The sequence below is a fragment of the Passer domesticus genome, chromosome Z (assembly GCF_036417665.1).
Source record: "Passer domesticus isolate bPasDom1 chromosome Z, bPasDom1.hap1, whole genome shotgun sequence".
Classification (NCBI taxonomy): domain Eukaryota; kingdom Metazoa; phylum Chordata; class Aves; order Passeriformes; family Passeridae; genus Passer; species Passer domesticus.
The window spans coordinates 34,115,399-34,142,618 of NC_087512.1; the positions used below are offsets into that span (position 1 = coordinate 34,115,399).

General features: G+C 38.4%; 1 protein-coding gene across 1 annotated transcript in view; it reads left to right on the forward strand.

Moving 5' to 3' along the window:
* SH3GL2 (SH3 domain containing GRB2 like 2, endophilin A1) overlaps window positions 1-27,220 on the forward strand; it is an 87,164-nt gene that overhangs the window by 46,270 nt on the left and 13,674 nt on the right. Inside the window, exons 2-3 of the mRNA XM_064402845.1 lie at window positions 22,272-22,340; window positions 24,539-24,611. Coding sequence (XP_064258915.1) covers window positions 22,272-22,340; window positions 24,539-24,611 — 142 coding nt within the window. The remainder of the gene's footprint in view (window positions 1-22,271; window positions 22,341-24,538; window positions 24,612-27,220) is intronic.

The following is a 27,220-nucleotide window of genomic DNA, read 5'->3' on the forward strand; positions in this document are numbered from 1 at the left end:
TGTAATAACTTTGGGTAGCATTTTTTCAGTTCTACTTGTGAGCAGCATGCTGTGCTTTATTTGTGAAGAAACATGTATACTCTAGTGAGCAGCTGTTGAGCTGGTATATGTTAGTCTGCTAGTTAACTGCTCATCACAATAAATGCAAAAAACCACCAAGGATAAGAAAAAAGATTAGAGGAGTAATGACAGGCTCAGGAACCCTTCTAACCTACTGCAAAGTACCCTGAATCAGGGACTTGTCATCAAAAAATACCAAATGAATACCATCAGAGAGGAAATGTTGGATCATTACACTTAGTGCAAAATCTAAGATGATTTAAAGAAAAAAGTCATTTCACTAACTAATTGGGGGACATTCTCCTTGTGGTTTGAACTGACAGCGGAGAAATACTTTGTTTGGACAGCTCTTGCACAATTTAGTTTGCTCCAGTCTATGTCCCTTCAAAAGATAACACTTTTTTCTTTGACCTGGAGGCTTTCCATCCACTTCATGCATAATTACTCCTCTTGCGGTAAGTCTCTGAAATCAGTTAAAATGCATTGCTAAAACCATTGCCAAGTGCTTAGATGAAGGTAAGACTACAGATGTTGAAATACTTTTCCAGTTCATGGTCTTGAAAAATTGTTTTTATTGCCAGAAAGATGTCTTCCACCATAAGAAGAAAAACAACAAAATATTTATATAGTGGAAAAGAGCTAGATAAATTTTGTTTCGTACTCAATAGGAAAAATATTGTATGTAGTGGTTTATTTGATTATACATCCGGTGGAGCTACAGGAATTACTTTGGTAACTTCTCTATCAAAACTCCTAACATTAGTACTGCAGAAAGACACTGCAGCAACAATTAAATGACAAACAACGTTTCTTGCTGTTACTCTGCCAGCCAGTGCACATGGACATAAATCTGAAGCAGAAACAAAGTTGAATCCATTCAGGATGTTGAATATTTGCTTGGGATATAATCCTTGCCCAGTAGCATTAGATGCTGCTCAGAAAAAAAAATGGTGTGAGTTAGTGTGAGACTGAGGAAAAATAGTAATTTGAAATTTGGTTTAAGTGGTTACTAAGAGAGGGTGAGAGAGTTCGATTAAGAGCATTATAAAACATTTTAACACAGTATTTATTCCTTTTAGATCCAAGTCAAAAGACTTAAATAATTGCCATTTCTCCAACATGTACTCTGTTGTATGTGGCTACAGTAAGAGCACAAAAATATCCTGATCTCTGTGGTTGGTAGATTCTGATCCTAGAGACCTAGGGATTTTTAAAATAATAAAACCCCTTATTCCTGACTCTGTCAACACATACCTTTCCCTTTTATTTTCTACCTAATAGAATTATTTTAATTCCACTGGTGCCTCTCTGGAAACCTTAACTCAGTCACAACTGAAAACTGGAGTGGCTCTCCCATACTTTTGAAAGAGTTGTGTTAAGTCCTGAAAGTCTGGGCACCGCATCTTTCTGTAGGCAGGTGTGACTGGATCATGTCCGTGGTGCTGCAGGTCTCAGGTCAGGCTGCTTGGAGCTATTGCTGTCTTTCTCTAGCTGAATTCCATCCAATCCATCCTCACTACCTGGCATTTTAATGCCAGCTACAAAGGTAGCTTCTTACTGAACTGTAAGTTGGAGTATAGACCTTCAATTTATAAAGAGAGGTACAATTCACCCCAAAAAATTTTTCTTTGAAATGGAAGTACTTAGCATTCTTTCACTTTCATTCATTTCATTTCAGTTCAGCTGAAATGTAAATCACAGAGTCTAGATAATTGCACATAATCTCTTAATCTAGCAGAGATCTTGCTTGTATTGCCTCCATATCTAAAAAACACCAGCTGTCATTTTCTATACTCTCTAGGACCTTTTTAACTGGTGTTCAAATCACCTGGACTGGTACTTTTTATGCTGGTGAACAGGAGCAGCACAGCTCCATGCTTACATTGCAGTTTCAGCGATTCTCTTCCATTTTACATTTGTATAACTGAAAAATCTCTGCATGCACTGTCATTGTTTTGTTTCATGTCAATTGCTTTATCCTTACATCCAGAAATTTGTCTTAGTTTTCTGTTTCTACAGTAGTTTAATTTTTTTGTTTTGATTTTTCCAATTTTCATCACTCATTTTATACTAGATGCTTTTCTTTCTTATGTGTATTTTTGGATGTTGTTTTTATTGCCTTTAGAGTTCTGTTCAGTGTTTTTTGCTTGTACTTCCCAGTAAATGTCTCTTTCATTTCATACATAAGAAAAGGTAAAATTTTAGCTTGTGTTTCTTAGAAACAATGTTATTGATGACTTTACTTCTAGTTCAAGATTTGTATAATGACTTTATAAGTTTTGAAAAGCATTATAGAACCATCCTTGAACCTAGTTCAAGACACTGCATATATCTTTAAGTGTTTGTTACAGAATGACATTTAAGCATCTACTCCTGTTTTTAGTTTTATATTGTAACTATTCTCTGAAAAGTATTTACATGGGGCTTACAAAGTTCTAAAAAACCTGCAAGTGTAGTAGTGTTAGATGATAGCAGTGTGATGAACTTCAGATGAATCAGTGGCAAATCCAAGAGTTAGAATACCCACCACCATCTGTGACGAGGAAGGAGCTGTGACCTGTTTATGAAAAAAGGCTCAAAGCTAATATTCTCTGAGTCATAGCTCCACCAAAGTTTGTATAGCTGGTGTAGTTGAAGCTAAACTCTGTACAGGGATATATCTACAATTTTTTAAGTGAAGGATTAGTTTTGCCAAGGTACAAACACAGCATCTTGAAAAATAAAGCTGGAGCATAGTTATTCCTGAACTGGAGCGTAGTTCTTCAGACAACATAAGGACTTTTAACATGTCTCTAATATCTACATCACACAATAGCAAAGTATGATCTGTGTCTTTAAAATAATGAATTTAGAGCTTCACATAATGGTGGTATTGCCCAAGAAAATAAGATCTTCTCTATCATCTTGAATATCAAAGAAATCTTAGAAGGTCTCCCTGTATGTAATAGTAACTGGCAAAATTGACAACAGACATTAAAGACTGTACATCCTTATTATGCAATTTAAAGTTTAATGAACACTGAGTTATTTTGAGTAACTGACTGTAACAGAGATGCCTGATAATGGTGCCCCTATAAAGAGGGATAAGTCAGATACTATGGTCCTGAAGAATGTGAATCAGCTAAGAAATAAAGATTGGCCCCTGAACTTAAGAAAAGTAGAATTTAGCTCTTCAAGGAGATAGTTAATAGGATCCCCTGGAAAACTGCCCTTAGGGAGAAGGGAGCAGAATAGGGCTTGCAGATCTTTAAGGAAGTCTCCCATAGAACACAAGAGCTGACAATCCCCAGGAGTAAGAATTCAGGCAAAGAAGGCAAGAGACTGGTATGGCTGAGTAGGGAACTTCTGGTCAGACTAAAGGAAAATAAGCAAATGCAGACAGTGAAAATAAGGACCTGGGAAGGGTGTAGAGATCCCTAGGTTCAGTTGTGTAGGGATGGGGTGAGGAAGGCCAAGGCAATGCAAACCTGAAATTGGTAAAGGACATAAAGAATAAGAAGGTCCCCTTTGGGTATGATAACTTGAAGGTGACCCCGCCCCCCCACCAAACAGTGCTGGAAAACTGGTAACTATGGATAAGGAGAAGGAATTTTGAGATTCTCAAATTTTTGTTTTGCCTCAGTCTTCAATGGTAACCTATCTTCCCACAACTCTCAAGGGGATGGACAGCAGGATGGGGCTGGCTGGGGGGGTGGTTTCTAAATACTCCCAACTGTAAGTAAATATCAGGTTCATGATCACCTGAGGAAATTGAGTCTACCTAAGTCTGTGGGACTTGATGAGCTGCATCCCAGAGTCCTGAGGAAGTTTACTGATGTAGTTGCCAAGCTGCTCTCCCTGATACTTGAAAAGTTGTGACAGTCAGGCAAAATCTCAGGGGATTGGAAAGAGTGAAAGATTTTACCCATCTTCAAAAAGGATAGAAATGAGAGCCTGACAACTTCGCCTCAGTGCCTGTGAAGATCATGGAACAAATCCTTCTAAAAGCTGTGCTTTTAGGGAGGTTCAGGAGGTGATTTGAGACATCGAGCATGGCTTCACCAAGGGCAAGACCCCACCTGGATTGCTGTGTCCAGCTCTGGGGTCCCCAGCACAAGAAGGATATTGAAGGAATGCTACAAAGATGATCAGAGGGATGGAGCACCTCTCCTGTGAGGAAAGGCTGAGAGAAATGGATTGAACAGCCTGGAGAAGAGAAGGCTTTATGGTGACCTAATCACAGCCTTCCAGTACCTGAAGGGAGCTGCAAGAAATATGGAGAAACTCTCTTTACAAGAGCATGTAGTGACAGCACAAGAGGAGATGGCTTCAAACTGAAAGAGAGTAGGTTTAGATTAGATATTAGGAAGGGATCTTTTACTGTGAGGGTGTTGAGACACTGGCACAGGTTTCCCAGGGAAGTTGTGCTTGCCCCATCCCTAGAAGCATTCAGGGCCAGATTGGATGGGGTTTTGAGAAGCCTGGTCTAGTGGAACTTGATTGGAACTGAGAAACTAATATCCAGAGGTGAAATAATGTGTCAAAGCAATGAATGCAGCACTGCTGATTGGCTGAGACTTGACACAGACAAATATTTCACTGTCATCTTGCAGTAGGTTTCTTGAATTTCCTCTATGCACATGTTTCATGTGTAAAGCAAACCACTAGAGTGATGTAGTATTGACAACAGTATTGATAACTAAGGTTGCTGTTTACAGCATGTTTGATACCTACTGTACGTGTAAATGTTTCAGGATATACAATTATTATGTATGCTTTTATGTTAATTTATTATTCTTTCTCTATGAAACTGCTTTGTATTAAGCTCTGATTTGATAAAAATCATTCCGTCATGTCTTTGCAACTCTCTATTTGGTGTAAATCATGTATAAGTATGAGCAAACTGCACAGCCAATCTGAGGACTTCAGTGCATTTCCTTCTGTGTCATAAGAGCAGCAAACTGAATATTTGGAGTTTCAGTGTTTGTGGTTTCTCTTTCTGTAGTGTCATTTCTGTTGTACATAGATTGTTCACCAGAAGTCTAGTTAGTAAAATATTTCAGTAGGTGGGATCAGTGGTAGATAATAATTTTTGCATTTTTTTCACCCATTTGTTTTAGGGAGAAAGACCTCTGAAAGGGTGGGAGAGAAATGTCTGCAGTACAGGGCAGCTGGGATTCCAAGAAAGAAAAACTAAGCAGGTAGAGTGGTTGAAAATAGAATGGTTATGTGTGGACAGTAAAAAAAACTACTCAAGGGGAAGACTAGAGTTCCACAAACACTGGACATTGGACTATTATTTTACCATAGGCTAGTGGTACAGTATGGACAGCTAAGAGAGCTACCTATAGCTGAAACTTTATGGAGCTGAATGTCAAGTATTCTCATAGTACCTGCTATCTTGCATCTTCTACAAAGATACCTTTTAAAAACACCCCGTGCCTTCTGCTTGGAGTAAGAAAAGGTCAGAAAACAATTACTTCAGCAGTAAGTTTGTGCACAAAAACTATTACAGGATCCATTTTGTATCAGGACTGGGACTGTTCCAAGGTGCTTCAAAAATTATCCACAGAGGTTGAGCATTTTTGTTCTTTTTTTCTCCTTCATCCTGTTTTGTTGGTTTTTTTTTTTTTTTTCACAGCATTGTATAATATCTGTCTTATGACTCATGGCTTATTTGACATCTTCCCAAACAAAACTACAGCAGCTGAAGCTGACCTGATAATAAATTGGACTAGCTAGTAAGAAATGCTACTTGTGTGGGAAGTGAGAGTGTTTGTATAAGCCTGGATTGTGATGTCTCAGAGAACATCCCTCAAATCCAAACACTGGTGGGAAAGCTATGTCGGAATGGATGCATACCTGGGACTTTGCTGCTCTTTAGCTGCCATTGAGAGTGCTTGCAGAAAAACAAAACCCAGTTGTGGTGTGGATAGTGGATCTAAGCCTTTATACTTTTATATCAGTAGTATATTTCTTTGAGAGAGTAATATTTATAAAGCATGAAAGTGTACAGGTGTAATAAAAAGTGAAATAAATTTTGAGTGATGACACATTTTGCTTCTGAGTTGTTGCAGTAAATTTCTCCTATGTACTAGTTGATCTTAACAGTTTCTTTTGGCCCATCTCCACTTTGAGTTCCTTCTTTCTCTTCATTTGCTTCACAATTTTAATTCAAAATGTTTGAGAAATTTTTAAACATACCTAAAGCTATTCTATAGTGTACTGGCAGTTACTATTTATAGGTATTGTTCAGATGCCCTGAACTACACAAATCTTTCTGCAGTTATTAATGGTGCTGATCTTGTGGGTTCCTAACTGTCTTTACAAAGGGCATCTGAATCAGAAGTTATTACATAGAACAGATGCAGGTAAGAGCAAAAATATTATCATGCTGTATCATTTGACCTGTTTGAACAGTGCTCAAATCAATCTCCTTGATTGTATCACATGAGATGGCCAGTGTCTTAAAAGCTTCAGTTTTATTGCTTTTGTCTGCAGCTTGCACAAGGCTTTATAGCTTCATGAGGAACATGAGAGGTTTTTAGACATATCCTTTTGCTGCATTTTGTATGTCAAAATTGAGGTGTACCTCTCCTCAGCACTAGTGCATCAGCAGTGGCAAGCATACAGTCCTGACAGATTGAACTAGCATGATGATGTGTATACTGTGTATAAAAATAGTCCCAGTGTTTCCCAGCCAGTCTTACAGCTCCAGTATGCAAAAGAGAGAAAAATTGAGGAAGTAGGTACTACTCTTCACAGAAAGGATAGTGACATTGAAACATTAGGAGCCTCATTTCAAGAAATGGCTAGCTCTGTCAGTTTGTAGGTTAATACATCTGGTCCAAGTCCTGCAAGATTTAGAGATAAAATTTCTCAGAATTTTAACTAGCATTTTTTTCCTGTGTCAGGATAACAAAATTGTAACTTGATATTGTTTTGTGTTGATTTATTTTTTCAGTTTCAAATTTTAGGATGATTGTTAAATTTTTTATTGATAAAGCTATTTCAGGGCATAATGTCCTTATTTTAGGGTGTTTTTTCATACTTAAAAGTTAGGGAATTTTTGCCTTTTTTTTTTCCTTGACGCTCCCACAGTTTAAGAGAAGGGTGTACTAATTTGGAATTGTAACTGTTCATTTTGCTCTGCTTGACAGAAGCAATGTTGTGTGTCAAGAAAAAGTGTATTGGAAAAAGCCCAACTTCACAAAAGAACTTTATACAACAAATAAGAATTAGAAACTTATCAGTTACTGCTAAAGATAAGTAAAATGTTTGTTGTAAGAGCAAATTACATGTTCTTTTCCGTTAAGCACAGTAATTCTTTCTTCAATTTCCTCAGTAATTTAAAGTAGCATTATCCCTCAGAATGGCTGTGCTGTGGTAAGATAAGCTTGAGAATGAAATATAAACTGTGGAGCAGAAAAGGCTTTTCATCCCCCCACTTACCACTAAATAAAATGGGTCATCAGTCATGAGAGTGGAGTGCACTACCAGGTTATCTCAGCAAAGGTGGTACTGCTGCTGAAGCTGTGCAAAAACAAAGTCAGGGTAGCTTGTGACAGAAGTAGTGCATGAACAAATTCTACTGTGGTGTATCGTGATCAGAAATAAAAACAAATGATTGAGTGACCACCAGGACAAGAACTTGTAATGATTTTTTTGACATCTTCATAAATAGATACTGCCTCATGTTTGTGAAGCACAGGAGATAGTGTATAGCTAGGGGTAGCTTTTCTTCCCTTAGAAAACAGACTTTGGGCTGTGCTTCTTTTGACATCTTTAAGAGCAGATCCAGTTGGCTTTGCTTTTCCTAATTCCACCCCAGCCCCCGCACACACACATACCACTGTCCCCGTTCACAAGCATAGTGGCAGAACCAGTTGTACATTTCTGTCATGCTGGAAGGAGGTCTTCTCCAAGCTCCTGTTTTCCCACCACTGCAACAGCTACAGCCTGCTTTCCCATATGTCTCTTTTGAAACTTCTAATACAAATAGGATTCAGTGGATCATGGCCTACCTTGTCATGGTCCACATTATCATAGTGGAGAACCTAAGGGTTGAAGAGTAAGAAGTGAAAAGTAAGTCTTGAGAGTGCCAGTAGTACATGTATCCATAGAGTTTTTTGCCCTAATTTGTCAGATTGTGTCTATCAAGCTAATTTTCACAGTGTCATTATATGTGATGTTCTTTTAGCTTTTGAAAAGTGCTGCTAAACTTGTGTGACAAGAATCTCTTTTTTTGTACCTCTTGTTTAGTATTTGTCCATGTTTATATTGCCATAGAGTGTCTGGATATGGGATTCTTGGATCATAATCAGGAGGCACAACATGACAGATTTGTAAATCCATACAACTCCTGCGTATTTTAAGAAGATATAAAAATGGTTCATTTTTCTGTATCTTACCAGTCACAGAGTAGCTAAAGAATTGGGTCACAGGGAAAATATATATTTTATATATATTCACAACATAGTTTATTTATTGTCCACCAGTCTACACAATGTCAAAGTAAGTGACATATTCAGCATAAATGGTGTATGAAAAATGAGATATTGCAAAATCCTGTATGATTTATCTGTCTCTGCACTTCCTAGTTTCCTTTTTAGATAGTTTTCAACCACTAAAATCCTTAATTTTGAATTGCCATTAGCTGATGGTAAATGACAGAATACTAATATGTCTAAATTTTCATATATATTATAAATTCTATGTATTTTTCTTTATTTAGAAAAATCCCATTCATCTGTATTGATATGTATTGTAATGCCTGTATTACTCTGCCCCCAGCCTGTGGAACTGCCTGGGATTGTCATAACCAGAGGGTGGGACCCACCACTTGGCCTTGTTGAACTACTTCCACTCAGCATTGGCCCATCAGTCCAGTTGTTCCCAATCCCTCTGCAGAGCCTCCCTGCCCTCCAGCAGATCAACACTTCTTCTCCACTTGGTATCATCAGCAAGCTCACCAAGAGTGAACTCAATCCCCCGTGATTAAGAATTAATGGCCCCAGTTCTGAGCCCTGAGAAATACCCACTGGTGACCAGCCATCACCTGGATTTAACTCCCTTCACCACCATTGTCTGGGCCCAGCCATCCAGTCAGTTTTTCACACAGTGAAAAATGCACCCAACTATTTTCTCCCAGAGAATGTTGTTTGAAATGGTTTCAGTGGCTTTACTGAAGTCCAGGTAGGCAACATCCACAGCCCTTCTTCCCCCTTCCACTAAGCAGGCCAGAGGTTTAACACTGCATCACTTCTGCAGCTTTCCTTTTGTAAAGTCAGTGAGAATTTTTATTCTGATCTCCGTGGTAAAAGCTTAGTTCTGACAACTACAGCATGTTTCCTAAGAAGCAAATTTTGCTAACTTTCTGCTGAGTAAATTTGTACTTCACAAAACATTCTAACTCCAAGATGCAGTGGTGACTGGGATCCTCATTAATCCATCCTTCTGCTGATGTGGTGTAGGGAAGAATGTGTATGTGCTGAAATCTGGTTGCAGTTGATTGCAGAACTTGGCTAAAATTACGCTCATTCGGTGAGTACCTCACTGTAAAAACGTTCCAAACACAGCGACACCCACCTACATAGAGAAGAAGTGGTGACTTAAGATATCTGTAGGGGTACAGTTTCAGCTGTAATACAGGATTTCCTTTTTTACTGGTTTTCTGAAGACTGTGAGGATAAATGAGTTTAAAATATTTTAAAATATGTGTATATGAGACACCATGACACGCTAATTACAGTGCTCCTCATAGACTCAACAGCCATGAGGTGGTACTGTAGAAGATGCAAGGGGCTTTGCCTGTCACTGAATGGTTTGTGCAGGCTGGTCTGGGATTTTCTCTAGATGGAAGGTGCATTAAGGCAGTTCAAGACCAACAAAGCATATTAATACGTTCAAAGCTGACCATCTCTGCATATAATTTTTGCTTGCATGTTTCTTTCAGAAACTAATTTGAATGTAGTATTTTAAAACAAGAAACAGCAGTGTAAAACATTTAGGACTTCTCAGGAATCACTTTTTGCTTCAGATTGTGTATACTGCTAAGCAACTTCCAAGGCAGAGTAAACCAATGAAGTATTTAGTGGCTTTTCTATCTCTGTGTTTCTTTTATGGCCAGCTGCATGTCTCAAGGCTGTGTAAGAATACAGTCCAACTTATTCTTCCCCTCACCTCCACAACATAAAACTTTGGGTGAAATGAACATGTTAATTGTCTGCAAAATGGACAGTAGCTCTGAACACCTCATCTGGTTTGCATTTTTGTTATTTTTTGCTTTTACATCACCTCAGAATAACGTGTGGTAAATTTCATATGGAACATAAATGTTCTCTGTTTAATTAATTAATTAAAAACAGATTAGCACAAAGGATCATACGTGCTTTGATATCCCATGCAGACTGTAATGTGTTTTTTCCTAAAATTCATGACATGTTTTAATACTTGCAACTATGGAAAATGCGGGGAAGAAAGAGGGAAAGTTCTGCTTTCCTAGTGTAAGGTGATCGCGCCAGTGGAAGGTGATTGTCTTCTAAAACATTTTCCGTTGGTTTATTTCAAATGGAAGGGGAATCCTATGCATTTCAGAGCTTTATTTTGCATGTCCCTTTCATCTTATGCTGTAAAGTACAAATATTCTTTTTGCTGAAATGTAATACCTCTGAGATAGAACCTGGAATAAAGGAATTCAGTGCCTGGCAACACAATGTACATGTTTTTAAGAAAACAGATGAAGGAAGAAAAATGTCTGGAAATGGAAAACTGTCATAAAATGGAAGCTGATTCATGTGTGTTACACCTACTGAAGGACCCGTCTCCATTATGCTCTGGTTTACTTGCTTTTTCCACATGCCCTCTCTTCTCCTGAGGTAGTACTCTTTTGCAGGTAGCAGATAGTAGCCTCCACGTGTTTTACAGAAGCTGTAGTCTCTGTGCATGTGGCAAGGACTGTATGACATGTCTACAAAATGGAGAAAATAGATGTCAGTGAGGTGCCTGTAGATGTGGAGACAGGCAGAGTCCATGGGCATGGGCCTTTCCGAGTCTCTCAAAGACAGATGTGGTCTTCTAAATTGGATGCAATAAACTAAGTAAAATAATCAAAATAAACTGTTGCTGTGTAACTGAACTTGACATGAATATGCAGCTGTCTTTCTAAAAAGGACAGCTTTCTAAAAGGATAGCTGTTCATCTGCATTAAATGCTGAAAGAACCAGGTGGGGCTTTAGCACCAAACAGTATATTACCATGTCTACATTTCTGCGCTCCTACTTGAGAATATTGTTCCCTTTATGTAGGTTTTATTATTTATGGTTTTATTCTGTGTGCGCTGTCTAAAAGGTGGTCGCTCATTTTTCAGAGGAACATGCCTCTGGTGTGGTTTAGGAGGATGAAATGGCAGCATTTATAAACTCTTACCTTTATTTTTGTGAAGACCTCAGTGTTTTCCAGACTTATTTTATCTCATCTCTGAAAGTAACCTATTTATTTGTGCATGTGCACATTAGAATCTATTTCTCTTGTTTTGTTTTCTGCATGTGCTAATGGAGCTTAAGAACGTTTTCTTTATGGAGTTTAAAAACACTTTCATTGTTGGTGATGGACTTCCAGACACTGAGGGTAGGGAGTGCATGAAAATGGATTAACTGTTAAAGACAATTTTGAAAAGAATCTGTTGTCACTTTTCATATTTTTGTAAAAATTAAGAAATTTAACCAGTTCCACATTTGCATCTTCCAAATCAGTTTTTAAAATTCAAAGTCTTCATTTTTTAGTGAGCTTGCACAGCCAGGTCTTGAAGACTTCATAAACTGCCGTAGTTTATTCTCATAAACTCTTAAAAGTACAGGGGAAAGGCAAAAGGCAGCAACTGAATTTGTACATGAAGAGAAACATTCCTCTTCTCTGTGAAACTTGAAAGGTATGTAAATAATTAGGTGTGCAATGGCTCAGAGGTTTGACTGATATGTAAGCCTGAAAGACTGATTGTAGAGGACTTCAAATATATTGAGTTACTCAGTGGTGTAAATTTTTACAAGTTTTGAGCTGGCCACAGATCCTTTGAGCAAGGACTTGTGTCGTCTCTTCTTTTTTTTTTTTAAATTCTGTTATTTTTTTTTAAGTCGCATTTTCAGCAAGATTCCATTAAACAAATTGTGGACTAACATTAGCAAAAATGACCTTTTAATTTTATCTCTCAAAAATCTGTATATTCCTTCTAGTAGTGAGACTCTGCTTTGTAAATTAGTTAAAAACTTACCAAAAGATAAGTTAATAATTTAATTATTTTCCTTTGTCACAGAGGCCTTCTTAGACCATCGATATCTTGAATACAAGCTAGAACCATAGACTCATTGGTGCAGTTAAGGCAGAGTTTGTTTGCTGCATTGTGATCAGATGTGACAGTAGTCATGAACCAGTCAATGAGATCAATGCTACTGTATAATTTATTTTCAGGGGGATATTATGGTCCTCCTTCTCATTTCTTTGGTGCCTCTTGGAAGGCAGTACCCATCAGAGAGCAGCAGACTCAGCTCTGCTTTTGCTTAAAGCAGATAGGTTTGTGTAGCTGCATGGATGTCAGAGGTGCTTCTGGTGGGTCTCTTGTTTATTTGTAAAAGTTTAGTTTCCTTACATTTTAAAATTACCTTTATCATTGGTAGCTGATACACACAGTGTTGAAAGGAGGAAAATTATCATCATCAAATTTAGATATTAACTCCTAAGGCTGTGGTTATGCCTTCATTTTGGTAGGAAGGGTATGCTCTTCCTCTGTGTCAGGGATACTGACAGGATCCCTCTGCTGACATTGCTGCTGTTGCAGAAGAAAAGCTGCCTCTGCTCTGTGTAGCATGCTCATAACACAATACAGTGTTGGGCTAAGTGATGCCTCCAGTAATTTTCTTCTTTTATCTGGATGTGTTTCATCCAGGCCTAACTCAGTCAGTTCCCCTTCTCTTCTTTTTCTTTTGCCTACATCTCAGAAGCACAAAAAGGCACACCACCATTTCAGTCCATCAGGGGGTCACCCCAAAAATGCCCAGGGCTCATAGAACTTCACTGTCACATTGTGGTGCCCTCCCTCCAGCCCCAAGAACAGGCCAGCGCTTTGGGATAAATTGCTCTTATATGCTGAGTTGAGACAGAGGACATCAGTTTGATGGGAACTGATTAAATCCAGTTTAATTTAAATAATGCTAATGTTAAAAAAAAAAAAAAAGGAACCTTAAAGCAGATCTCAGCCATTTCTAAATGTGCTGCTATCAAACTGAAAGTGTTGGGTGGGTTTGGCTTGTTAAGTATGTAGTTAATAAGCTATCAACACTGCCTGCCAATGACATAAGAAATAATTTGGACTGGCACTTAGCTGTGCTGTGTTGACTGCCTTTTAGATGTAGTGGCAATAGGAAAACCAGAAAGAAAATGTATGTCAGTAATAGCAACAGCTTAGGCATGTTTTTTCTCACAAAGTTCTTTTAATGTCTCTTAGACAACAATTAATTCAGTGAGAGTTTCCAACAAACTCTTCCAAATGTAGCAGGAGCAACTTCACAATGGCAGAGTTTGTATGGCTCCTAAATTGATGAATCATATTTAAGCCATGTTCACTTATCCTTTTGCAGCTTCTGAATATTCTCTGCATTCTGACATTTCCAGATGTTAAAGACTAGGCTAACTTTCACCCAGCAGAAGGCATGTATACTAATATACATTATGTAGAGATGTAAAATACATCCTAAATTTGGTTGCTGTGAACTTCTCATGCTGTTATTTTGCCTGCTCTTTTCCTTTTCCTTTTCCTTTTCCTTTTCCTTTTCCTTTTCCTTTTCCTTTTCCTTTTCCTTTTCCTTTTCCTTTTCCTTTTCCTTTTCCTTTTCCTTTTCCTTTTCCTTTTCGCCAGGTTATGCCCTATTTATTTCTGCTAGACTTTAATTCATTCCTGTATTGAGAGAAAAATTACAAAGCTTCAGTGCTCTAGAAAAATGGGCTGTTAATTTGCCTAACAAAGTCACGTCTGCTTTACCAGTCAATGTTGTTGCATCACTACTTGCATAATGCTGATCAAATATTTGGACTCTCTATTGTGGAGATCTTAGCAAGCTGTAGACTGTGCCCTAGCACTCTTTACCTTCTATGACTGTTTTTCACTGCCTGTGAAATACTCCAATGTTTTTCAAAGTCTAGCACATGTAAGTCTGCTGAATCAGTGGCCAAGACTAAACATTCTTCATGAAGAGTGAGCATGAGCTCAGCCTCCCAGCTGGCAGCTTAAACCACTGCTGCAGAAAACATAGTTTTGTGCTGAAATGGAGTAGGTGAGGACAAGCAGTCTGGTGACATAGTTTAAGAAACCATGGGATTATTTAAATTTCCTGTCACCTGTGCCCAAATTGTGTCTACTTTGTGGTAAGGCGTGTGCCAAGTGAAGCAGTGGGATGTTCTTGCTGAATTTAGAAGCTACATGGATGAAGCACATGTTAATGTGTGTAGTTTAGCTAAAATGGATCATGATCCATAATCATGCTCTAGATTAGGATGCTAACTGAATGGATATCTGGTCTGTGTTCTTTTCCTCTCTTTTCCCACTCCATATATTTTCATACTGTACATGTGCCACTCATCTGCCCTAAAGTACAGCAGCAAAATTTAAAGCTGCAACTCAGTCTACCTAGAGGAAGCAGTTTTGTTTGAAAGCCTCTTCAAAATTGTTTTGGAGACATGAGAGAGGTATGGAAGTTTGAGTGAATATGTCATTTTAAGGTGTACACTCTCTCAAATACAAACCCTATTTACACTTGATAATAGAGCACGATAGGTCAGGAGCTGGCAACTGGTAGCATAGCAGATGAGAAAGCCAGTGCTGTGTACCTTTCTAAGAAAGAAACATGAGAACTCCAGAATTTTTAGTGAATTTGGACTGGTTTTGCCGCTTTCTTAGAATTTCCTTATCGCCACCCAGCGGAATGAGCTGCTTACATCAAAGAAACAGGCAGCTACCAAATTTTTTTGGCACTGAGAAATACGGCACAGATGTCTTCTTTCTTTGTGGCAGTGCAGTGTAGGGCAGGGCTCCCTGTAAGAAATGTGTGTCTGAATCCAGATCCCTTTGCACAAAAGTAAAAACTTGTGGGCATTTTATTGCCCACAGGTTCACTAGAGAGACTGGCAGAGTCATGGTGCTGTTGTCATTGGAAGTAGGGATGTCATATAGGAATAGATCCTCTGCTCCTTTCCTGTACTGCACAAAAGCAGAGATTGGCATGTTTTCCAGCTAACACAGCCACCTTTTTAATACCAATTTCTTCCTTTTCCCCTACTGGTGTCCTTCTGGGGACAGAGAGTGTTGAAAAAAGCACACAGTGTTCTGACTGTCTTCAGCTCTCTGTCAGCTTTTGAGCTTCTGCCAGCTTCTCTTTGTCAGCTCCCAAGGCCACTCTAAACTTCAGAGGTGCTGGGGTTGTGACCAGCTTGCTGGCTGAACTTAAACTTCTCAGAGAGCCAGCCTCCTGAGGTGTGTGTTTGGTAAACAGGCAAGACTTCAGTAATAAGTTTAAATATGTGAAATTAATTCTGTTTTCATGGATGTATTGCAGTGTCTCTGCTATCAGCCCACTTCTCTCACTGAAATGCATAACACTGATTTCAATTTTTGTCAGCCGTAGGGTAGTACCTTCCTCATCTGTCCCTGCCTCTAGACAGGGACTTCCCTTACAGAGATACAGTGTGGAGCAGTACTGCACCAGTGCTTCCTCAGCAGGCCCTTCCCTGCCTGTTTTATTTCACTTACCAGAGGACAGCCTCCAGTGTGATGCAGCAGCAGCAGCATTGCAGCAGAGTCTCCGCAGTAACTCCTGTCAGTGCGGAAGCTTGCGGCATACTTTCATATTGTGAGCTAGTGCTGAATGTGAATGACTTCCCCTGCATTGCTGGAGTTGCAGAAATTCTGCAGTATCGTCCTTGGTAGTAGTTAGAAAGCAGAAGTCTGGATCAGATTGAAGAAAGGATTGTTCCAGCTACCCTTGTCCCTCCCCTTGGAATACTCTGACTTGAAGATGAAAAATCAAAAAAGAGAATCTAAATGAAAAGAGTAAGAACATGAGACAGGTTTACAATGCGTATTTCATACCATGTAACAATGCTGGAGGTTGGGATCCTTACCTTTGTGTATCCTTCTTGAGGAGCAATAGGTTGGCTGAGATATTTTGCTTTTGCTCCACACTGACATTACTGGGCAGCCTATCCCACAAAGAGTTTCATTTATGGTTTGACAGGCTTTAGCAACGGCCTGTCTTTCACACTGACAGTTCTTGTGTCTTACGTATGTCACATCTACAGCCAATTTCCCTGGCTTTCTGACCTGCCCTCAGACTGTTAGTGGAACTTATAAACAGGGCCCTACTACTAGCAGCTGTGAGGACTAGCAGGGCCAAGCTATTGTGTATAGATATAAAGGGTATTTAGACGAAGCTTTGTGAGAGAAGAAGGCAAGCCTTTTAGAATCCAGTCATAGCCTTCCCTGTTTGAGTTTCCAAAATGCAGTTTACTTCCTGGTCTTTGAATAGCACACTTTATTGTTCACACTCTGAATCCAGCAGCAGAGTCAAGGGAATGTTTAAGGGTGAATAAAGCTAGCCAGCCTGTGGTTAGTTTGGTGTTGTGATAGAACAGGCCAGCAAACAAAAATTTCTAGCAGGAAGAAAGTGATTTCAGTGCCATCAGGGGACAGAGTATATTATTCCCTGATTAAATATATCTGCTGAGTGACAGAAGGAAAAAAAGAAAAGATAATCTCAGGCTTGTCTGGCAGATGCTTACCTAAAATACATGACGAACATTTCTGTTAGATATGCTGCTGATGGCAAGCGGTAGCGGGTGTAAATTAATGCTAACTATTTTCCCATGTGCTTTGCAAGTGCATTTCTTCATTTTGCTATGGAGAAAGCAAAGCCTCAATGGCATGATCAGAGTCTCAGTGAAAACAGGACATAAAAATTAAGTTCACTGGACATTCTTAGTTCTCTAAGTTTCTTTACTTTTGCCTTTCACACTGTCTTCATGACCTGTTACAAGCTTCTGTGATAGCAGTGGAGTCACTATGCTGCTCAGTTCTGTATGGGAAGGATCTTCTGGTGCTGAGCTGGCATGTGGCCTTCCATTGTGGCTCTACAGCTGAAGAAGAGAAATTTACTAATGAAATGTAAATGGGCATTACTGTGACTTAAATATATGTAAAATTTGGATCCTCTTTTCATTTTACTACTAAGGTGGCTTTTTTGTATTCTCAAGTTGTGTTCTACTAACAGTCTATTTTGCACAAGCAGTTTACATATTTAAAAGAAAAATAGAATAATATTCATATAATATTAAATGTAGCGTTGAGTGTTACAAGCTTTCCTTGTGAATCTGTTGTATTTAATGGAAGTGTGGGGTTTGCTCAATTTCACTGACAAATAGCTACAGCAGGAATGTAAGCTGCAGTATGAATGCAAGGCTTATCAAGCACTTCTGTCTTCTTGTGAGATTTATCACATTTGTTGAGTTTCCTGAAGCTTTCCAAAACTAATGATACTGGGTCCTTTGGCTTGTAAATGAGGACTACCCTTATCTAGATGTTTATTCTGGAAAAATTGATTGAGATTGCTCTACATCAGCTGAAATTATTTTCAGTATATGATAAGGTGCTGTTGAATCAGTACTGATGTTTTCTACCGCCTCTTAATGTTTCTGAGATAAGGTATCTCCATATTAATCTGGAAAAGTCCTTTTTATATATATATATATTGATGCCAATTGAAAAAAAAAGGTCTAAAATGCAGCTAATTTACATATGCTTTTGTGGTGGGTTTTTCTTACAGTTCCTATTCTTTTAAATGAATAAGCAGAAGAGCTCCTCTCTTGCTTACTGTTATTGCTGAGAATGTGATTTGCCATGAGGTGTTTCATAATCTACAGAGAAGCAAGGTCATGATCATAAATCTAAATTGCAGATGTCACATATTTTCTGTGGTAGCAAAATCTGATACCATAAATGCCAAACAGTGCAGGATCAGCCAGACACAAAAGTTAGTCTGCAAGCTTTTTTCTTACTCTAGTGTGTGGAGTGACAGAATAAAAAACAAGTTCTTTGTTAGAGGTTGTGGGTTTTTTAAAAATAAATATGTTCCTTTTCGAATATTTGCTCCTGAAAAGCCTGCAGTGTTGGAAAACCTTCACCATATATACACAGATTTCTTCCCATTGAAATGTGTACTTCTTCCTTGTGTTTGAAAAGCTCACAAAGCATCAAACATTTTAGAGCCTATTTGAAAACTTTTAACAAATCTGGAGATAATTCTTTTACTGTGCTTCCTTATTGTGACAGAAAAAACTCAAATGGCAAAAACAGCATGGAAGAACTGTAGAAACCTGTAGAAGAAATACTGAGCAATCAGGAATGAGAAATCAATAGGGTGACTTGAATTTAATGAGCACGAAATATAGAGAGCGTTTTCATTTTCCATTGTGAATTTGTAAGTTTCATTCATTAATCTTTCCCATAGCTGTCACATTAATAAAAATTTTCTTTATACCAACCTGTCCACTGTGTAACAATTAGATAGGACTGTGCTGTCAACAGCCTTCCTCCGAGAAGTTTAATGCAGGTCTTACTGCATTTTCGAATTTGGTTAACATCATATCATACTCTTCAGGATTTTCTGGTAGCAGGTCTTTGGCCTGTGAATTGTTCAGAACTCTGGTACAATGCAGTGTCCTGGAATAGCTGTCTAATGCATGTTTGATTTATATTTTGTGAATAGTGAGAGATGACAGCATCAGATTTGCATCTTTAGAGGACTGCTGTATGAGCTATTAAGTGATCATCACTGTATTCTATGAAAGGTTACTAGAATTTTCAAGATATTCATAGTGACTGCACAAGCATTCTTTGGCATGCTGCATCATAACACAGCAACACACCAAAAAGAAAAAAAGGCTTATTTGCACAAATACCTGAGCAAATGGCTTAATAACTATAACTTAACAAGTTTTGTTGTTTCATATGAAGTTAATCTACCAAACCTCATGCTTCTGTCAACATTTACCAAAATCTGTGTATTTAATATTAATTGCCAGGAGAAGAGGAAAAAAAAAAGCAACAAAAAACCAAGTATGTGTAAGAGTTGTGCCAGTTTTTTTGTTCCTACTGAAACCGTTCTGACCATCAGATGTCAAAATCATATTCTGGGTGGAAATAGGATCATTATAAAATTGGAATTTACTCCAAGGTACTATATTTAGCACTGGTTTTCAGTCAAATGAATTATGAAGATACCAACAGTAAAACATGACATTATTAGGGGTAGAAGAAGTCTGTATATTCTTGATTCACAAAAATGTTTTCAGGATATCCCCTCATTCCTTTAGAAAGCCCAATTTTAGGTCTGTTGTAAAGCAAGAACCAAAATGTTTATGCCTTAAAATTACGTGGCCAGGGAGACTTTCAATTTCTGGGTAGCTGTAGCTGTTAGCTGACAACGTTCCTGAGAGCTTCTTAAATATTTAGCACGAGAGCAGATCCTGAGCTGCTGGAAGCTGGCATGGCTTCATGACCTATGATAATCAGATCGGACAATCTTAGATGCTGATGGAGTGGTAGCCTGAGTGAAATGCATTAACAGTAGATTTGGAGAATGAGTATAAACAGGCTGAAAAATATCTCTAAATATAGTCAATACTACTTACTACTACAAGGGCATTGATGTGGGCCCTATTGCAAATGCCTTTCTCAGGCTCAAAGGTCCCACCTGACTTGATTTTGGCCTTGAAAAGGGGTGTGGTGCCCTCTTTTGAGCAATTATCCCTTTCTGACCCAAGGGACAAGAACTGTTGAAGGTTTAATTTTATTTTATCCTTAAATCTGAATTCTTAATTTGAGTTCTCATCTCTGGCTGCTTGAGTGACAGTGGTTTTCAAGGAAAAAAAAAATCAAAACCAAACAGTACTTAAATTTTTAAATGGGATTTTGTTTCAGCTGGTTTTTTTCCTGTGGTCTGTCTGTGCTTCTCCAAACCAGAGGTTTGTCTGGATAATGGAGTTGAGCACAGTTCTTGGAGGGCATGTGATGTAACTATCCTGAGAGAAGAGACTCCCAGCCCCAGAAGGGCTGAAGACTTAACAGCTCATCTCTCTCTCTCCTTTGACTTACCGGTTTGTAACAGTACTTGTCACAGAGCTTTACAAATTATTTTCTGCTTAGCACATAGTATTTTTAGCCACCTTAAATGAGTGACTCTGGATGGTAACTGTGAGCCTAATGTTGACAAGGTAAGCAAAAACTGAAAGCAAGTTTAGAAGAGGGGGTGAGCTGCCTTTTTGACTATGCAGTGACCACTCCAGAAGACTGCTGGGCTGTGCTTTTAAGAGTGTCATACACTCCTCAGCTAAGTAGTGATGAATGTGAAAGAAAGGAGCAATTGCTATGGTTTATAGATGTGAATTAGGACATTTAGGGCATCTGTGGGGGTGAAAAGACATGTCTTTGCAAATCCTCATCAACCATGAAAATATTTCAAAATGATGAAATGTAGAGCTACAGCCAAAAAGGACTGGGATATTAATTCATTTTGAGTACTTTGTAACCTTGGAGTTGAACTACAGATATTTAAAAATCTATTTTAAATATTTAAGTGCTAGCATATTAGCATACTGTTATTTTCAGGGATGTGAAATCTTTATGGTAGGAAGCTTCTGTGCAGATTTAGCCATATTATCTGTAGTAGGATATCCATTTGCAGAAGATTCATTCATGAAATTAATTAATAAAAACTTTTAAAACGCTGAAACTATTGCTTGTCCACTACTAACTCTACTGTTTTGATTCTTTTGTGGCACTTCACTTATCTCTGTGGAGCAAAAGTTTAGTAATACAGACCACACAAATTCATTCATATTCAGATTATTGATAAGAGCCTGTCTGCTTGGTTTTGCAAATCTCTTTTGTACAGGAAATACTGGGAAGTACAGTTCTTTGTTTTTGTCACAGTAGTGTTGTTTCATTAATGCACCATTTTGACTACTAATTTGTGAGATGCTGACAGAAAACAAACAGAGCCAATAGCTATTTCCTAGTGCACAGATAATTACAGCCTGCATTAGTAAGTACTTGGCCATCATGCACTTGCAGCTTTGTTGTACTGAACTGAAGTGAATTTAAAATCATACAGATGTCTGGATTTTACTAATTGCATGTGAGTGACTGTGGGTATTCCTCCTCTTTATACTAAACAAATAGTATAGAGGACTTTCCACAGTAGTTAAAACCAAGAGGGGAAAAGTGAATTTTTTGTTTTCTTTCTTCTTGTTTATTACTGGAATCACTTCACTGAAATCAGTAATTAATAACTTATATGGTGATTAATTGATTAATTAATATGACAAACACCGTCCCAGTGAAAGATTAATACATTCACTGGATCATATGCACCTGATTTAGTTGAGGGATTATAGCAGTAGAAGACTTTGTGATTGACAATGCAATTGTTAAAATCAATTTTCAATGGTGCTGTATTAGCAATTACTGTTCAAGTCTGCTATCATCAATATTAGTGTAAATGGGAACATAGTTTAATGTATTACATTGTATCAGGGAGGTTAAACAGTAGCATAATTAAATTTTCCAATTAGTTTTCAAACTGAATATTTTATAAAAAACCCAGGGTATTTGCTAAAGTCATACTAACAGAGTTCCATTTATTTCTTTCAATCTAGATAAGTGAATTGGGTATCTTATGTATAACTTACATAATACTCAAGCTCTTTCATGGTGTGAATATAGGGGTTTTTTTAAATCAATCTCTCTGTCTCTGTGACTATCAAGTTTATATATAAATTTTTGACTTTTACTGACGATCTACTTGGGGTTGAGTCAATATCTGAAAGTTCTCAGGCATGGGTGCCTCTTGCCTTCTGGATGGCTAGAGCCATGCCTTGTGAGCTTATTGCTTTGTGCTTAAGTGTGACTTCTATCCTTGGTCAAAGACTGGGTCTCTGAGGCTTAAGCAGTAATATGTTATTTCTGAATGTTAAACTTCAGAGTGTGTTTGAAATCAGTTTTTCAGAAGGAGTAATAAATTTTACTGTTGTGCTGACTCCACAGAAAAAACCCTAGCATTCCTAAAAAGAAATGTTGTAGATAGATTTTTTTTCAGTTGTTGCTGACTCTGTTGTTCTTTTTTTAATTGCAGAAAGTGAGTGAAAAAGTAGGAGGTGCAGAAGGAACAAAACTAGATGATGATTTCAAAGAAATGGAAAGGGTAAGTCTAAATACAGCATATATTCATTATTACCATGCATTTTTTCTTTGTAGGACAGGAATTTCAAAGGTTTTCGTCCAAGAATCACTCAGAGAATTTTGAACACTTAGCTTTTATTCAGCAGGACTGTGTTTTCAGTTTTCTATTTATTTTTGTTTTCTAACCAAGGGATATGTAATGTATGGCACTCTATAATGCAAATGCTTCATTCATATATTGGGGCTGAAGTCATCTACAAATTAGCTGCATTTAAACCATTGTGGTAGATCTCTGAAAACTGGGTCAGTCTACAAGACAGCCATTTCAGTGGGGAAGGGGGCTGGTGGTTCTCGGTTCCTTGAGTATCAAAGCTCTAGGCATGACAATGGCACTGTATTCATTCACAGCTTCAGAGGTCCTATTAGGCAGCCTCCACTGGTACTGTGCTTCAGGTAGATGGGGCTAACCCTCCAAAAGGCTGTTTGGTAAGGCTGGCAGTGATAGCACTGACTGTCTCAGTGGAGAGGAAAAAAAATAAAAGCCACAGCTCTCTGTGGCAGTAATAGTGTTTCACCTGAAAGGATCAGTAGGGGCAGCGTTTTTTCAGGCTTCAGGTTTCAAAGGTACAAATCTTGTAACAAAAGCTTGTGATGGGAGATTTGTAAGGTATGTATCTGATCTATAACTCTGATTAAGCAAAACATAAGCTATTTATCTGTACGTCTGTATAATGAGGTGGGGGAAAAAACTTGGATGAAAAATTAAGTGTATGTGCTTCTTAAAAAGAAGAGCTGGTTTCTCCCTCTCAGTTTCTCTTTAAGTGGGTAACCAGTATGGGCAGTCCTACTGGAAAATTTTAACAGGGTTTCAGAAAACTGGGATAAATTTTAGAGTGAAAAACAGGAGATTGCAACAGCCTGCTGTGGGTCCCACATCATACTTGTGGGCGGGATGGGTTGGCAGCCCAGGAGACAGGAGCACTGAATGTTGCGGACAGAATGGAGTAAATCCATCAGTTGCCTCCACACTCCCCACCTGGCCCTGTGTCCACTGCCAGCTTTTCTGCAGGTAGTGGACATGAGCCTTCTGCACATCCCTGGCCTTCTGTTCCCTCGTCCCCACTATCCTCTGCAGCCTCCTAGCCATTTCTGTGTTCCCTGCCAGGCAGTTCAGCTGCTTACTCACCCAAGTCTGGCAGACCTCTCCTGCTTCTCTGTGTAAAGGATAGAGCAAGACCTGACAGATGGTAATGGCAACAGGAAACAGGAAGGACATGATGACAGCACAATGCAAACAACCTATCTCAGGTGTTCTTTTTTAAAATAGGAATTTGCCATTATAATAAAGAAGTTCACTCTGTGGGACACAAGCTACCCTGCAGAGAAATGCAATGCGTCCTCATAAATACAGAGTACAGGACATGATGGGATCCCCCAGTCTGCCAAAGCAGATTTTTTTCTCTGAGACCTGATTCTGAGAGTAAGAGTAGTTGCATACTTTGCTACATTTGGTCTAGGATGTGGACAGGGACTGCTTCCTAGAAAGAAATATTTCTTACAACAAAAGAAAGTAGAGGAAAGTAATGCTATTCAGTTCCAAGTTTTTTTAAAATTCTAAATATGGGAATCAGCCAGGGATAAATGAATGGTCAGTGCATTCATGCTGATCGGTTCCTTGAAACTGGGAACTGAGTGATATCTAGTCTTCCTTACCCCAGTTTTATCTTCTGGAAGAGGTAAACAGCACGTTTTATTGTTAGTGGTTGGTTTTGAGTGACTTCTGCTTTCCTCTCATTTTGCCAGTTATTAGGGGATCAAAGATAGACAGTTCTCCAAAAAGCTGTCTGTGACTGTTCTATCAAAAATGCTTCCCTATTGTGGATGATTCCCATGGTGATATAAAGAATTATCCCTGTACAATAATCAAATGCATCAAATTTATCAATAACACTGTACAATGTGTCTAATTCCTAACCCATTCTGAGGTAATCTGTACTAGTGGTCTTACTTGAGAATAGACCTGCTCTAAACTGAAATGGTGGACTCATACTTTAGTACTTTTCCAGATATTGTCACCATTTGGTACCAGGGGTGTTCAGAAGCACATAAAAATAAAATTATAAGAAGAGTTAAAAAAAATTATAAGAAAAAAATGAGAGAAAAACTTCTTCCTTTTGGCTAACTTCCATTTCTCTTTTTGTTTAACCCTCTCTCCTCTAGAAAGTGGATGTTACCAGCAGGGCAGTTGTGGAAATAATGGCAAAGACAATAGAGTATCTTCAGCCAAATCCAGGTAACCTAATTTCACAATTACAGTTTTGCAGTACTTCTTGGAAACACTTTTTTCTAAAGTCTGTCAGATCTCATCCTCACTGGTGCAATTATGGTTGACACAAAATTGGCAAAGTCATGACAAAATAAACAACAGAGATGAGTACAGTCCTCTGTGTTAGGCTGTCATGGTGAATGGAGACTGGCTTTGGAAGGCTTTGTTTCCTTTCTGAGTCTTCTTTCGTTAGGTGAGCGGGCAGCACATGCCCACGAACGGGGGGGGGGGGGTCATGTGCTGATGGTGATGAGGCCCCACCATCAGCCCACACCTGGGGGTCAGGGGAGGTGTGGTGGGTGTGTCTGCATGGGGCAGCTCTTTCCTTTGCCTTCCCAGTCATTTGCCATGTGAAGGAAAAGGACCAGGCAGTCCTTGCAGACCATGGAAAATCAAAGTTCCAAAGCAACTTCCTTCATGGCACTAGAAAAAATACCACTTTTCATCTGGTCCTCTGGCAATTTCCCATCCTTGTTACAGAAAAGAGATGGTGTGAAAGAGCTGGTGATGTCGTACTAGAGAAAAGGACAGAAAATCAAGTGTTATCAGACATAAATTGAACCCTCAAAATAGAAACCAATGAGTCTTTTCCATTGGGAGATGAAAGAACAGGTTTGATAGGGCTGATGGAGAACTACCTATTCCTCTTTTGCCAAAGGTTTCTCTCAGCACAGGGCAATCTGGACCTGCAATAAACAGTGAACCAATGTAATATTCAATTACATTGAATATTACAGAGATTTCTGTAGTGATCTAGGAACATAATGTTTTGATGTTAGTGTAAGTCAATGCCAGCATCACTGTTAAGGTCAATGGAGTTAGCTTGTGATAAATCACAGAATCACAGAATATGCAGAGTTGGAAGGCACCCTCAAGGATTATTGAGTCCTGGCCCTGAACAGCACCATCCCCAAGAATCATACCGTATGCCTGGAAGTGTTGCACAAAAAACTTTTCAAACTCTCTCAGGCTGGTTCTGGGACCACTTCCCTGAAGGTAAAGTTAAGCCTTCTGTCTACCATAAGTATCTTAGAATTTCATGGAACTACAGACCAAATTCACACATTTACCCTGAGAAATTTTATTCCTAGTAGCTGGAAATAAATATGAACTGCTGTGAAATGTTTTAACTCCAATGTGGTATGCTGAAGGGCCGCTGCTGCTACAGACTAATTGCTTATTTTTTGATGGGAGACGACAGAAGAGAAGATAATATTTTGATAATGCTGACAGTGGAGTGGGAAAAAAAAAAGGAGGAACAGTATTTAAAAGTTCAAGAACTACTCGATAGAAAATAATGATGACCCAAACAGTTTCTGTGTCAGCAGATGAAATTCTGTTTATGACTTGAGTACAAAGCTTCATTGCTCATTGTAATGTACTCTGCAGGAAAAGCAGCAGGATTGGCAAACATAGGAATAGTGATAAAATTGTTAACTGCTGTCAAACTGCTGTTAAGCAACACGGTGTAGACTGAATAATAAGCTTTGGCTGTTTTAGTGCTTCTCTGACTGCCTTCTTGACACATCTGAGAGGCTATGGTTGCTGTGAATCGTGAAACGGGTGCACAGTAAAAGCAGACAGCAAAATTTCTGCAGGTAGCTACAGGTCTGATTTCAGGCACTTCTGGCAGTTTTAAATTTGCAGTGCTGCATGAATGAACAGTTTCCATAGTCTAGCTACGTATCCTTTCGTCTGCTTGTAGCACATGCAAGTAGAATCAAAAAATTAACATCGTAATAGGTGGGGGAAGATTCACTTTTGCCCATTATAATGAGATCATGTTCATTCCACAGGTAGGAGAATAGGAGGACTAAACTTTTTCAGCACTCATCTGATCTTAGATTGTGTTATGTCAGGTGAAAAAGGGCTCCCTATAATGAGAAGAATTGTAATTTATTTTTTCAATAAAATAAAATTTTTTCTCTTTTAAAGTTCTCTCTCCAGCTGTATTACCTTTTACATGGGTCACCAAAAAATGCCATTTTCTAGTATTTCCCATTTGCTTTCCCATTTTCATAAAAAATAGAAATATTGCATTGAGAAAAGAGAGAGAATTTAATTTAAAAAAATAAAAAACCCCAAAAACAACAAAACAAGCCACATACAGGAAACAAACCTTTTAACAGCAGTATTTTAAAGAAAATTAAAAGTTTAACTGGGTTTGGTAGGAAGAAGAGGACTTTAGATGTAGCACACATTCCTTGATAAATAACACGTGCCTGGAGAACACTTGGATGACATAGTACTGTGATACTACAGTTCACCTGAGTCCATGGTGTTTTGAAGCATCAATTAAAGAAGTATGCATCATTGTCTAACTTTTGCTTTCTACTCTTACCTTGCTGCCCAAAATATAGCCACTTCATTTTTTCATATTCCCTCTTATATTTCTTTCTTTAATTTCTGAAAATGCTCCATTTGCTCCTGATTTAATTCAGCTTGCTGCCTCCACTTCCCTGACTAATTTTGTTTGTGCCTTGTTTTCTTTTGTGCTTCTGTATTTTTTTATCGCCACCATCATTTCAATGACATTTAACTTCATTAAAATGCAGTTTCTTGTATTGAACAGTCAG